The sequence below is a fragment of the Lissotriton helveticus genome, chromosome 5_1 (assembly GCF_964261635.1).
Source record: "Lissotriton helveticus chromosome 5_1, aLisHel1.1, whole genome shotgun sequence".
Classification (NCBI taxonomy): Eukaryota; Metazoa; Chordata; class Amphibia; order Caudata; family Salamandridae; genus Lissotriton; species Lissotriton helveticus.
The window spans coordinates 2,064,116,811-2,064,131,613 of NC_136065.1; the positions used below are offsets into that span (position 1 = coordinate 2,064,116,811).

A 14,803-nucleotide genomic window follows, 5' to 3' on the forward strand; every position below is an offset into this window, starting at 1 on the left:
ATGGTCATGACCAGCCCATTGCTTTTATAAGCAGAAGGCTGACCCCTAGAGAGAAACGTTGGTCAGCTATTGAGAGGGAGGCCTTTGCTGTGGTTTGGGCCCTGAAGACGTTGAGGCAATACTTGTTTGGAACTCACTTCAAGATTCAGACCGACCATAAGCCCCTCTTATGGCTAAATCAGATGAAGGGTGAAAACCCCAAACTTTTTAGGTGGTCCATTTCCCTACAGGGGATGGACTTTACAGTGGAGCACAGACCAGGGACTGACCATGGCAATGCAGATGGTCTCTCCAGGTATTTCCACTTAGAACAGGAAGACTCACCTGGTCAAGGTTAGTTTAATGTCCCTAAGTTTGGGGGGGGGGGTTATGTAGGAGAGTGGGGTCTGCAATCCTATGGTCACCCCAGATTTTTGCTTCACTGGTTTACGACTTTCCCTGGCTGTGGGCCTGCTAATCAGACCCACAGCCTAGCTGTTCTCTCTCTAAATTGACAAGCATGTACTTTAGGTGCATTTACCAATTGGTACTGGGCCACCTTATCAGTCCCTGTACACAGGGCATAGGTGTACCCAGGGCCTACCAGGGGCTGAAGCATGTATTATGCCACCCCTGGCTGGCCATCTAAATCTGACACAACTGGCTGCATGACAGCTGGGGTAAGGTGGTGTAAACACCCTTTGCTGTAGGTATAGTATACCTATATCTAACCCTAAAATGGACACATATATTCCTATCAGTCACTCCTATGGAAGGCCTTATCAATCCTGAAGGCAGAGTGCTTGGAATTATGTGAGATGATGCTCTAGCATGAGCTGAGCCCGTTTGCAGCCTGCGGAACTAAGTCCTAATAGCTGTTCCATGATAACGCTATACCATATACTCTTAAGTGCATTATCTACCTCGCGGTAAAATGCTAACTCTGGTATAACATTATCAAAACATGTCGAGTAAGGTGTCATACGATTTGGAATACTACCCCCTCGCCAATTCTGGCGACGGGGGTAGCATTCCACCCTTCTAGAGGGACACGACATGTATGTAACTGTGAACCCCGGTTGAAGTTAACTCGAGCCTCAGGATCACAAAATGGATGCTGCCACCACAGACACAAGTCTGACCTCCTGCTGCTGGGAGTCCTTCCAGCGAGGATGGTTTGGACAAAGGGTTTCCTGCCTTGGGAGGTTCTAGCACCACCCCAGACAGGATTTTGTGTATTGAGGTAGGGAGGCCTGAAAGGAATGAGACATGCCTGGGGCACACAAGGTGCCCTGTGCATACACCGGTTCAAACCAGTTGCTGGGGCATCCCAGCCCCAGCTCTGGCGGGAAATCGGACAAAGGATAGGGCGTGTAACCACCCCCCTTCCTGGTCCCACCCAGGGGAGGGACCTAGTCAGTAGTGCAGCCCCCTTTAGGAGAATAAAGGTAGGAGCTGGTCCCATTCCAAATTAGATTATCCTGAACTATTCATCACGAAGAAACTCTGGCCTTCGACGTTCTGCTCCACAGAAGACTGAAGAATTTCCCTTGTGGACAAGGAGTGTCCACCCTGCAACTGCAGGCACCATCAAGCGTCCAGCGGCTTCTCTTTGTCGTCTTCCCACGAGGATCCAGACTTCAGAGCCCGACGAGACTCGGATTCCCAGACCTCTCCGACCTCAACCTGCATCTACAGCAAAGCTGAGACCCGTGGGTGCGACGAGACACGTGGGACAGGCCATCTTGAATGAACCTGCACTTCGCTTCCAGCACGACTCCCGAGGTAAACTCGACCAAGTGCTTTGGGGACTGAGAAGCCCCACCCCCGAGCAGCCCCTGCACCGAAGATCAGCCCTCCAGCATCCACGAGATCTGCGTGGGGCTCTTCTGCTTGGTTCCTGCTCGACGCGTTGTCTGGTCACTTGCCGGCTGGCTAGTGGCCTCCTAGACGACGAACCTGTGAATTTCCACTGCTGATCTGGTTGCTCCAGATTGGCCCTTGCTCCATTCCAAAAGAGGGGCACCCCGGACTCTCCTAGTCCGCACCAGACGCTTTTTCCACTCACCGCGTGGGTTGCCTTTGCCAAGGCCTGTTGCCTCCAATCCCGGATCCAACACCGCCGACAGCGAGAGCCTGCGTGGGACAGCTCGTGCCTCCATCCTGGTCGCCGAAGACACCTCCTGGTCCACGTGGCTGCCGAGTCAAGCGTCCACTTTTCACCTGATCGCGACGACGACATCTGGTTCCTTCCTGGTTCCACTCCAGTCACTGGCTAGTGACTGTGAACATTGTCCCCTCTGCTTTCAGGTCTCCTTCAACAATCCACCCTTGGATTGCACCGGACATCTTCCTCCTGGTCGCCTTCAGCATCTTTTCTTTCAGGCTCCATAGACTTCAACGCGAGAACCCAACGCACTTTGACACCTATGCACCCGCAGCCCGTGGGTGAGGTAACTAGAGCATTTTGGTGCTCAAGGGTAGTCTAACTGTCCTAGTGTCCAGTTCCACAGTCGTTGTTGTCCTATCTAGTCAGGATTGTCCGTACTCACCTTTTCTTTGAACTGTACTGTCCATAGACGTTGTTACGCATCTCGCGTGTGAGTTCACACTCTGCACACGCGTTCCGTGGGCCTCCTATTACTTACCTGAAGTTAGTGTAGCGTGGTCCCAACGATCCTACAGCCTCTGGACAGCTCCATTCCGATTATCGACTTTCACATTCCACTTACTTAGTATATGGTTTGTCGTGCCCCTAGGGCACCATTGTAATTTTGGGCGACTCGTAGTATTCTTCGTAAGAGATTGTCATGTGCTTAGCCCTCTGACCTCATAAAGAGTTCAGAGGTGTTGTTATTAATAAATATACTGTTTATTTTCATAACAACCTGTGTGGTGTCCTTTCACTTGGTATTCAAGGGGTTATATTGTGGTAAAACAGCTGGCTTCACATGCCAAAAGAGTTTAGCCTAAGACTGCTTTGTCCATGCTACCATTAGGATAGCTGGTCTATAAGGTTGACTTACAACCAATCACCATAAGGGTTGCTTGGACTGATACAAGGTGATCACTAGAACTAGTGAGCATCATATATCAGGCCAACTTCTCACAGGTTCTCTGAAACCCAGGGCGGACAAACTCAGTTTTTGAAGGGCATCACACACATGTTCCCTCCTGTTCCTTTCGTGATGCCCCAGTGGGATTTGAACCTTGTTCTTACTTACCTAATGTGTGCTCCCTTTGAGCCGCTCCATAACTGTCCTCTCGGTCTTCTTACTTTGAAGACTGCTTTCCTGGTTGCCATCACCTCTGCCAGGAGAGTGAGTGAGCTCCAGGCTCTTTCTTCCACACCTCCTTTCCTCTCTGTCCATCCGGACAAGGTTGTGTTGCGGACAAGACTCTCTTTCTTGCCCAAGGTTGTCACGGCCTTCCACATTGGGCAGTCCATTACCTTGCCCACCTTCTTTCCGCCTCCCTCGAAAGAGGAAGAGAGGCTCCACCGTCTGGACCCAAAACGTGCGCTATCTTACTACCTGGATCGCACACGCCATTTCCGGGTGGATGACCAAATCTTTGTTGGTTACGTGGGCGCTAAGAAGGGAAAGGCGGTGCACAAGCAGACCATCTCTTGGTGGATCATCTTGTGTATCCAGGCCTGTTACTCCTTGGCTAAGAAGGAGCCCCCTGTTGGGTTGAGGGCTCATTCCACTCGGGCCACGGCGACGACCACTGCCCTGGGCCGAGGAGTGCCCTTGCAGGACATTTGCCAGGCAGCTACGTGGGCCTCGCTGCACACGTTTGCAAGACACTACTGCCTGGACAGCCAAGTCCGGAGGGATGGCTTCTTTGGCCGTTCCGTCGTCCAGGACTTTCTGGTGTGATTATTGGTTTGCAGACCCACCACCGGGGTTGGTATTGCTGGGGTATCTATTCTAAGGTAAGGAATCTATCACTAACGTGTCTCTTTCAGATGCACAAGTTACTACTTGTGTAACGATATATCTGTAAGAGACATTAGTTAGTGATAGATTACTTACCGACCCACCCATCCTCCCCGTTCTGTGAACCGATATCTAGGGTTAAGGTCATCCCCTTTCAGGGCCCTAGTTTCATGGCACCGGTGTTGGTTCTATCATGGCTCTGCGTATCTGGCGCGGAAAAGCTGTGTATCAGAACTGACGTCAGCGCGCGAGGGCGGCGTCTAAGTACTCCGACGACGTCTAAGTACTCCGACGATGTCATTCCGGCGCTATCGATGCCGATGACGGACGCCGAGCCGCGGACGACGCCTGCCGGCGCGCAGGGGTATTGCTACGCAAAATTTTCCGGATCCAGTCTGACGCCTGGGGATATTCTAAGGTAAGGAATCTATCACTAACCAATGTCTCTTACAGATATATCGTTACACAAGTAGTAACTTGTGCGTTAAGCATTTGATGTACCCACTCAGTCAGCAAATGAATCCACACACTCAAGAATTGAACTCTAGGCCAATTGTTTCTGTATAAATTACTAGCTTACCCGTCGCGCGGTGCTGCGATCTCAGAAGAAAGGAAATTCAAGTAAACTCTTTATAACATTCACTTTACATTGTCATTTTTATTGAAACTTATTCATTTTAATATGGAAAACATTTTAAAGTGTCTTTTTAATTCTATTTATGTTTTCGAGTGCTTGTGGATACACAATATTTTTTTGTTTTTCCATCTGGTGCGTACACAAATAAATGAGAAGGTTTTCTGACGCTTGAGCTGGCCACATACAGTTGTCCATGTGAGAAGCACGGATTCTCCAAATCTAGTCCACACACTTGCAGCGATTGTCCTTGTGCTTTGTTGAGTCGCACCGGAAACTGTAAACGTTTGAATTCAAATGGCATATCTGTTAGGGATCATTGGAATACGTGGCAACAGTACATCTTCCCCCTTTAATTTCCCATTCAAAATTGTAGCTTCGATGACGTTGTTCATTTTTTTTCACCGAAAGTCTTGTACCGTTGCAAAGTCATGGTTGCACATTCAGAATTCGAAAGATTGAGGGCCAAGGGGGGCCGATCTTTAAAAAACAAAACAATGATTGCCAGAAACCTTCGCGGGAGTGTACTCAACAACTTCCCAAAGTTTCATGGCGATCGGATGAATGGTGTAGTAATGCATAAAGGACAAACAGACAGACATACTTTCGTTTTTATATATGTAGCTATACTGTTTATTTTTTAGAACCAAGCAAGCCTGGTACAGGTAAGCACTAAATACATTTCAATAATAAGTTACTGGATATAGAACAGTTTGAAAATGCAATAGGAAGTACTTTGTTTGATTTACAGGGGAGGAGTTGTATGGGGAGAGGAGTTGGGCTAGGGAGGTCAACCTCGAATCTGGGGACCTGGGTTCGAGTCTCGGCAATGACACTTAACATACTGTGCTTCTGGGAAAATCATGTAATCTCCCCGTGCCGAACAAAAATGAATGTGTGTCCTCATGTAATGTAACTGGTGCTGTGTAAAGCGCTCTGATAACCTATTCGGGTCAAGTTTGCGCTATATAAATCTGTTAAAAAAAAAAATATATGCAACACTTAGAAAATACAGTACATTGAAATGAATAGGCTTTTTCAACACATTGCAGGTAAGTAACTTTAACGTTACTTTTTCAAACTCCGTGCTGGAGGCCTAGATTCAGCACTGGGACATGTCCCGCAAACAGGTGAGAGGGGTTGGCCTAACGGCTAAGCCGCTCGACCTCGGACCTGGGGATCTGGGTTCGAGTCTCGGTAACGACGCCAAAAACGCCCTGTGATTCTGGGCAAATCACTTAATCTCCCCGTGCCTAAAATGAAAGTGTGTCCTCATTTAACGTAACTGGTGCTATGTAAAGCGCTCTGATAACTGATTCGGTTTGGTTCTAGTTCGCGCTTTATAAAACTCTGCAAAAAAAAAAAAAACGTGAGAAAACACGTTTTGGCTATTTGTGCGATTTTTCAAGAATATCTTTAGTTTTCAAAACTCCACACTTTGTCGTTTTTTGGAGGGAAAATTGTCAATGCTATCCTATGGAGGTAAAAACAGGTTTTCGGTTTGCAGGTAAGTAAACGACTGTGGGAGTTAAGGTTCAGGGGTTAGACTTGGGGGTCTCCCAGGGTCATTGATGCACTGGAATTGCACCCTCAGCGACACTAGGGCGGCCGGGTGCAGAGTGTTGAGGCCCAATGTTATCCTATTGAGGATACGGGGTCTCCGGTTGGTGGTTGGTGGCTGCTGGCAAGCAGGCCACGAGGCTGAGGGAGGAAAGCTTCTAGGGTTTAGCTCAGGGCAAGTTGGGGACCAAAGTAGCACCAAAGGTTCATCCTCAGCGGCAGCAGGGTGCAGGGCGCTGTTTTGAGGTCTGGTACCCTTTTGTTTCCAATGGAGAACCTGCAGGACAAACAAACACTGCAGGCACGGGGAAGAGGTTCTTCCAGGTGCAACCACCACTTCGAGGGGTAAGTTGGGATGTTGAGGGTTGGTTAGGCACCGTTGGTTTGGGCACACAAGGCCGTGGTTTGTCGGATGCTGGGGTGCCTTGGGCCGTCGCATTTTCTTACCCGCTCTGGTCGCAGTATGGGGGATCCACTGGATTGTGGCTGCAGGCGTCGTCTGGAGACTTGAGGCAGGTCAGGAGTTGCCGGATCTCTGGTCAGGATCGCTGAGGGGTCCTCCTCGTGGTATTTTTCCACTCGGTCCGGGTTCAGCGGGTGCAGAGTGGGCTGGATTTGAGGTTTCTGGTTGGCACCAGAAGCTGCAGTTTGAACAAGTCCGGTGTTCACAGGAGATTCAGTCTTTGAATTGAAGGCAGGCAGGTCCTCCGGGGTTTTTGAGGTTGCTGGCTGCAGGACACACTGGGATTTCGCAGGAGCAGGTTCCAGGGTAGACGCCTGTAGGGTGGGGGCAATGTCCGTGGGCATCGTCATCTTGTTAGTTATGCGCAGCTTTTTGTCCTTCTTATCTTCTTTTCTTTTGGTTTCTGGATCTGAGGAAGGAAGGTTCAGGATGCCCCGTAAATAATAAATTTTCCGAAATACTAAATTTAGGGCCCTTACAGGTAGGTAAAGGGCAGGGACCAAAGGTTTCCTTCCCTGTGGTGGGTACACCTCCAATTCTGCCACTCTCCAGTGGGAGGGGGGCAGGAGCCTGTCCCCGGTTGGCTGCGTCCCCCCATCCTCAAGATGGCAGGGACTCGAGGTTGTGCTTCCTCGCCTCCCCCACTTGTTTTTCCTGTGGTTCTCCCGCCAAAACTGGGGGGTGGGACCAGTTGTTGAAAGCAGCAAATGGTCTGGAGAGGCTCACAAAGGCAGCATGCCTTTGAAACTTCTCCTTCGTGAACCCTGCCCATCCTGGGGGAGGAGGCTTGGTACCCTGTCCCAGGATGTGCAATGTTTCAGGCTCCTGAGAGCAGCAGCTCTCGACCCAGGGGTCCAAAAACACGTCTTGTGGTGGCAGCCTAAGCAGCCACCCAGTCAGGTCACGAGAGGTTGGTCGAGTTTCAGGGGGCATCTCTAAGATGCCCTCTGAGGTGCATTTTGCTTTAAATCCCACACTGGCATCATTGTGGGTTTGATACCAAACTTCTCAGCTTTCAGTGTAGCCATTATGTGATGACAACCTCCCAGCACCAAATACTCTTAATGACAGCACTGCACTGACAGTGCCCAGGAATGGACCTGAGTACTGTAGGGGTACAGGGCTCATGCACCTGTACCCTCACCACTGGCATAGGGCACCCAGTTAGAGGTGTGACTGATGTATGCTAGGGCATTGGTTTGTGGGCATGGCACACAGGGATGTGTGCCAAGTCGACACTTCACTTTGTTCTGCACCAAGACAGGCAGCCTGCAAAGGCAGTGTGTGATTGTCAGGGTACAGGGTCTCTAAAGGTGGCACAGTAAGTGCTGCAGCCCTTAGAGGCCTTCTTTGGTCACAATGCCCTGGGTACCTGTGGTGCCATTTACCCAGGGCTGACATTTGGCCAGAGATGCCAATTGTGTTTAGGCTTCAAGGCAGTTTTAGGGAAGGAACATAAGCCCTGGGTACCTGATTAGCAGGAGTCCAGGGCACACTCAGTCAAAGAACATCAGCAATTCAGCAAAAAGTGGGGGAATACCATGCAAGAAAGAGGGCACTTCCTCACAACGTGGGTTTAATGTGCTGCGAAGTTTGATATCAAACTTTCCTCTTTTCAGTAAAGCTATTATGGTGCTGTGAAGTTTGTAATGACAAACTCCCAGGTCATATACTCAAAATGGCTTTACTGCACTTAGTGTCTGAATTGCACAGACCTATTAAGGACATTTTGCTCATGCAGCTATATCCTCACCTGGGTATGGTGCACCCTGCCTTAAGGCTTTAAAGCCTGCTATAGGGGTGACTTTCGATTTGCCACAGCCAGTGGTGGTAGGCATGACACACAGGGATGGTCTGTACCCAAACACTCAGCCTGCTCTAGAACTGTGTGGGTGTTAAAGTGATGGTTCTCTCATAATACATGCTACACCCCTCAGTGGACCCCTTTGGCCACAAGGCCCTTGGTACCAGGGTACCTTTTACAAGGGACTTAAGCTGACCCAGAAGTGTGCCAATTGCGGGTGACAAAGATACCGTTTTGTGAAAGAACACTGGTGCTGGGACCGTGTTGCAATATGCCAGCACACACACTCAGTCAAGCTGGCATCAGGTATCTGGCAAAACGTTGGAAGGTAACCCTAAAAAAAGAAGCACTTTCCTCCAAATGGTGTGTAACCTGTAGAAACGCCCTCTGTTCAGACTACACCAATAGTGTGAAATGAAATGAATGAATGAAAATGAATGAAAATTGCACTTGTATAGCGCTAGACTACCCGGAGGCCTCGCAGCGCTTGTGACTGAATACTCAGCGCGAGCTCGGGCAGTTCAGCAGATTTTACTGTACAGGTGCGTTTTCAGAGCTTTCCTGAAGGACGTGGTTACTGTTACCTTGGAGAGATAAAGGGCGAGTGTTCCAGAGCTTACCCGCGGTATGGGAGAAGGAGCGGCCTCCCCAGCGGGCTTTTCTGACTCTGGTGAGGGTGGCCAACTGGAGGGTGCAGGAACGAAGGGAGCGGGACGGGACGTAGGGTGTAGCCAGAGGATGAAGAATTGCGGGACCTGTACGATGAAAGACTTTGTGTAGGATACACCTAGCCTTGAATTGTACTCTTGCCCCTACAGGGAGCCAGTGGAGCTCCTTTAGGGCATTCCTCGCTGACTGCCAGCGGGGGAGGTTATAGAGTAGACGGGCCGCACTGTTTTGTGTAACTTGGAGTTTCTGGGTGACGGAAATCGGAGCTCCCATATAAAGAGCATTCCCATAGTCCAGGCGGGAGAGTATGAGGGCCTGGACCAGAACCCTCCTTGCCTGGAATGGGAGCAGAGGGAGCACCTTCCGCAACATCCTCATAATCCCAAAGCAAGTGGCGGCGGTCTTAGTTGCTTGGGCCGAGAAGTCCAAAGCTTTGTCGAGCCAGATCCCGAGGCTCTTTATTTGGGATTTGGGGACAGTTGGCGAGCCCAGACATGGAGGCCAGATGGATGCAAGGGCAGCGGGAGAAGGGTTGCCCAGGAGAATGATGTCTGTCTTCTCCCCATTAAATTTCAGACAGGAGGATTGCATCCATCTGGCGACAGCCTCTAGACAGGGACCTAAGGTGTGGGACGATCCCTCAGAGTGGTCTAAGGAGACCACCAGTTGGGTGTCGTCCGCGTAGGTGACAATACGCACACCGAAGGGATGGACTATCCTGTCTAGGGGTTCCATGTAGGCGTTAAAGAGGGTGGGGCTCAGGGAGGAGCCCTGCGGGACTCCACACCTGGGTGGGTGTTTGGGAGACACCGTCTCGCCCTCAAAGACCTGGAAGAAGCGGTTAGCCAGGAAGGATGTCAGCCATTCCAGGGCCGCGCCCGACACGCCCATGTCCGCCAGTCGTTGTAGCGTAACATGGTTAACCGTGTCGAACGCGGCGCTGAGATCTAATAGAATAATGGCGACTTTTCCACCCCGGTCCAACACAGCTCTCGCCTCCTCCGTTACCGCTAAAAGGGCAGTTTCAGTCCCGTGTAGAGGGCGAAACCCTGTCTGAGAGGCGCGCAATAGGCTGTTGGACTCTAAATAGTCCACCAAGATGTTATTTACGTGCCTCTCAAGCAGTTTACTCAGCCAGGGGAGTAAGGAGATGGGACGATAGTTCGCCAAGTTGTTCTGGTCAAGATTGGGCTTCTTCAATAGGGCTCTCACCATCGCACACTTCCAAGGAGGTGGTACGGATTTGGAGGTGATGGATGTATTGAGAACGTCCAATATGACCGGGCGGATAACGTCCATAACCTTAGTGAGGGTCTGAGGGGGTGCTGGGTCGTTGGGGGAACCAGAGGTAATCTTGGTGGTTAGTCCATCCAAGCATGTCCAGGAGTGGGATTGTATCGAGTGTACAAGAAACGGAGGGATCAGAGGTAATGGGCCGGCGGAGTTCCAATTCATTCTTGACGTCCCCAAAAGAGGAATATATGACCTGGATTTTTTGGGAGAAGAAGACAGCGAGGTCGTTACAGCGATTTTGAGCACCTTCAGCAGAGGGACGCTCCGCCGAAGGTGAGATGAGAGATTTGACAATTTTGAAAATTTCCTGGTGAAAGGTGACACCGTAGCCTCGAAAGTTTAGTTCTCGTTATCGTGGGTCATTCTGAGTACATTGTCCTGGTCTCTGTAATTAAGGAGCTAGCTATAATGAGTTGTGGCTGTGAACCAGGAGGGAGGCATGGTGCAAGTGAGCAATGCACCCACTCAGCACTAACTTGATAAATTGTCTGCACCCAAGAGAGATTACAGTATTCTCTACAAAGAGCTCCAGTTTGCCATTGTTTGAGACTGGCAAGCCCAGTATGCACAGGTTATTTTGGGGAGACCGAGTCTTCAATGTGGAGGCAAGGCCTGGGTTTTTTTGTTTAGCGAGCTCACCTAAATATTCTTACTCGGGCGTGGCTTCAGCTTTTGTTGTTGTTGATAATGCCTATCTACATTCTTGTGTCTGTCAACATACACTCCTAGTTATTGCTGAATTGCTGTGATAGTGGAGCCTGTCTCCTTTTCTCCTCAGGCCCACATCCATAGGGTCCTGCATGAGTATCGATTCCTAAGGTGAGGAATCAGCAACCAGTAGTATCCATCAGAAGAAAAGTTTACATTTGCCTCACAAGTCTCTTCCTCTAAAGGCATTAGCGGGAGGAGGGGGTGATAGAGCGGTTGGCTCCTTATATAGTTCATTGAGTCTGAATTGACTCGGAGCTGCAGTGACACCTGTCATACTATTAAACCTATTGTAAATGTTCATGATCCAGTATGAAACTGGAAGACATTTATGAGGTGGAAAATCTGCAGGAAACAGAGTATTCAATAGAAGGATTGTTACTGAAAAGAAGTAACCTTTTTCTTTCAAAGGCAATATGCTTGTGGTGTGGTTTCAGTTCCTTTTTTTTTTTAACAGAAAAAAATGTAACATAAGTAGGGTTTTGGAACAGCAGTGATGTTTTGCATTTTGTAATCTATTTCTTTTAAAAGTTAAAACGTGATAAACTATTGTTACGTCTTGGAATTTTTATTCACATTATCTGGTGGGTGTTTCAGCTTTCCTTTTTTATAACTGTTCCAGGATTGTTTGGGTGGGACTCTTTAGCATTTATTAAATTAATGAAGATACCTTGAAAAGGAGCTGCTTTACAGATAAATAACTCTTATCTTCTGGCTAATCATAGCTGTACTTTTTTTTAACTCCATTCTTCCATCATTTCTCAATCTGTTTTGGTTTTATCAAACTCTAGGAAAGCTTGAATTGTTATCGGGTCAGTGTCCTGAATAAACCGAAGGGACCAGGACCTCGGGTGGAGCAAACAAGCAAAGCCTGTGTATCCAGGGAAATACCTCCTCACTTATGTAGAGGAACACATTCCGGTAAGTCTTGTTATAATTTAATTGATTGTGTTCTGCTACTGCTTGTTCAGGGACTCAGCATTGAATAGCCTGAAAACTGAATTGTTCGAACTATATACTGTCTAGAGCGCATGAATACAAAATAAATATTTTATCATTTATATTTTTTTTGTGCCAAACACAGTTTTTTTAAATACTTTTTTGGTAGCCAGTTGCAATCTATGTAACCAAAATGTATTTATGTTACTCAAGAAGCTGCCGACTGATACTGCTTTTTTAATGAAGCACATACAACCGCTATGGCACCATAAATTGTCAGTGCAATTGCTCCAGTATTATTCTGGAAACAAGAAGCCCTGCTTTGTTGGCCATTTTTTTTTACCATGAAAAAACCTTTCCAAATAAGTTTGCTTGACATCTTTTGTGATAGGGAATATTTCTTTTCGGTTTTCGGACAGAAATTATTTTTAACCAGAGACTTTGTGGAATGCAATTTTGCAGCTTTGATCTGAGAGAGACAGTTACAGATTCCTTACCTTTAGAATTAACCCCAGGCATCAGACTAGATCCGAATAAATAATTCATAGAAGTACCCCTGTGCGTCAGTGGGAGGCTTCGGTTGACTCTGCATCCATCGTCTGCGTCGTGGTTGCCCGGATGACATTGCGGTGTCGACGCCCCTGCACACTGACATCAGTTCTTTCTTTTTCTGCGCCAGCCTAGCGCAGATCCGGAGAGAGCTACCCCTATAGTTACGCTTTGACTAAACATTTTCAACGTTTTGTTGACTTCTTTTTCAAGTCCTCGACTCCTGGGGTGCAAGGGTTGTCCCATCGTTGGACCGGCTTAAAGCCTTGGAATGCCTGTCACAGGATGATGTCGGTGATGGACCTTCTGTGCTTTTGGTGTTTGGACTGCGACTACGACCTGAAGTCGAGCTCCGACTGCCCGCCATGAATCCCAAGTCTTTGCGGGAGCGGTCCTAAAAGCTCTTGGAGGCCCGGTGCTCAGCTTTGCGTCGCTCCCGGTCTCGTTCGAGAGGGAGGTCTTGAGGCCGCTCTTGGAGTCCCAACACCTCATCCCATTCCAAGTCTTTGAAGTCCTCGGGTAAGTCCAATCAGAAGAAGAAAGCGAAGAAGCACCGGCGCTCTTTGCCTTCTCCCCGTCAGTCAGCTGGTCGGCAGAGCGTTGTCTCTCTAAGGCTCCGACTCCTTCAGGACGACTTCAGGGATGACTCCGCACCTCCCCTGTTCCAGGGAGCCGGGGCGTCCTCTGCCCAGCTTTTTACATTTTACCAAGCCCTTCACAATATCTTTGAGTAGCCTGACTCTGCCGATGCACCTTCTGGCTCTGCGGAGCTGGTCAGGGGTCCTGGGTCTAAGATACCACTGAAGGGCCCCCGCAGAACCAGGCCGGATGCAGATCGACGCTGATCAATCTTACCCGACCTTTCCCGGTGCCAATCCTGACAATGATGGCCCCTGGCGTCGAATGTTCCCCTGGCCGATGCTGTTTCCATCCTCACCCCCGAGATGGACCTGGACCAACGTTGAATCCGACGCCGGAGGGTACTTTTTTTCTCCTGTTCATCACTAGTGTTCCTTGCCCAAAAGGCGGTGATGAGAATTGGGAGGGACCATTTTGGCAGACCAGCTTGAAGAGCCGGACTGGAGAGAGGTCCTGTAGGAAGCTAGCTCTGTATATACCTTACCAAAGTAAGGTATAGTGTGCACAGAGTCTAGTGGAATCCCAAAGGTAGGCAGAGTTAAAAGTAGATGGCACTTTACTCTCTTTTTGCGGTAGTGTGGGCACGCCGTAATGCTTTATCAGAGGGTAGTGTATGCATTTGTTATACACACTCAATCAGCAAATGATATCACACACTCAAAGACTGAACTTCAGACCAGTTGGTTTTGTATAAAAATATTCTTTTATTTTATTTCCTAGATTCAAGCACACCTGGCACAGGTAAATAAGTACTTTGCAGTAATAATAGTTTGTAAACCATTTGTAGTGCAGTTATATAGATACTTTTGGTTTGATTGCAGTAGAACCACTAGTAATACAACGCGTTGAAAGATTGTACATACACTTTGTATTGGCTTTTTAGTAAGATGCCCAGTAGATTACTTTACAGATTACTTTTCTTACACAGTGCTGTATATCTGGATACTGCACTGGGACATTTCCAGGTAAGTAAAAGCGCTTTTGTTATTTGGTTACAGTTTTTCGGACTTTTATGAATTGTCCAACTCCACACTTTTAATGTTATCCTATGGAGGAAAATAGGTTTTTGCAGCGTGAATCTTTATGGATTCACTATGCTGTGCATTATTCCGCGGTCTAGTGTTTGGGTCCGGAATCGTAGTCTTTTCTTTCTTTTCTTCTTTTTTTTTTTCTTTTCCGTAGCCCAGATGGGCGTCGACGTCCCACCTTTGGTGTACTTTCTGATGTCTGCATGCTTCCTGCGGAAGCTCCCACCTTTGGGCGCCATCTTCAGATTCTTTTTTCCGCCATTAGGTCTGGATCGTTCCCGAAGGGGCTCCCGAGTTTTTGGAGAGAAGACGCAGGAAAGCCGTTTTTCGCTAGAAAAATTAAGGAAAGACGATGAGGAACAACATGATCGAGCAGAGGCGAGGAAGGAGAAGGAGAACTTCGTGAACTTCGACGTCCAACGGAGAATGCACACACAGGGGCCCCCTGAGCACGAGAAATGGACAAGACACCGTTTAAATTCTGCCGTAACTGCCACCACAAGTACGCGCAGAAGGACCAGCACCCGCTTTGCAACCTCTGCCTACTGGTCGACCAGGAGAGCAAGGACTGCAACGCCTGCTCCGCCTTCACGCCAA

The 14,803-nt window shown here is 48.6% G+C and overlaps 1 protein-coding gene across 13 annotated transcripts in view; it reads left to right on the forward strand.

Annotated features, from left to right (window-relative positions):
• Nucleotides 1-14,803, forward strand: part of PRRC2A (proline rich coiled-coil 2A) — a 1,857,131-nt gene that overhangs the window by 1,230,068 nt on the left and 612,260 nt on the right. For all 13 annotated transcript variants that reach the window (XM_078645954.1, XM_078645958.1, XM_078645955.1 and 10 more), the window contains exon 19: nucleotides 11,843-11,972. In XM_078645954.1, the coding sequence (XP_078502080.1) occupies nucleotides 11,843-11,972 (130 nt within the window). The remainder of the gene's footprint in view (nucleotides 1-11,842; nucleotides 11,973-14,803) is intronic.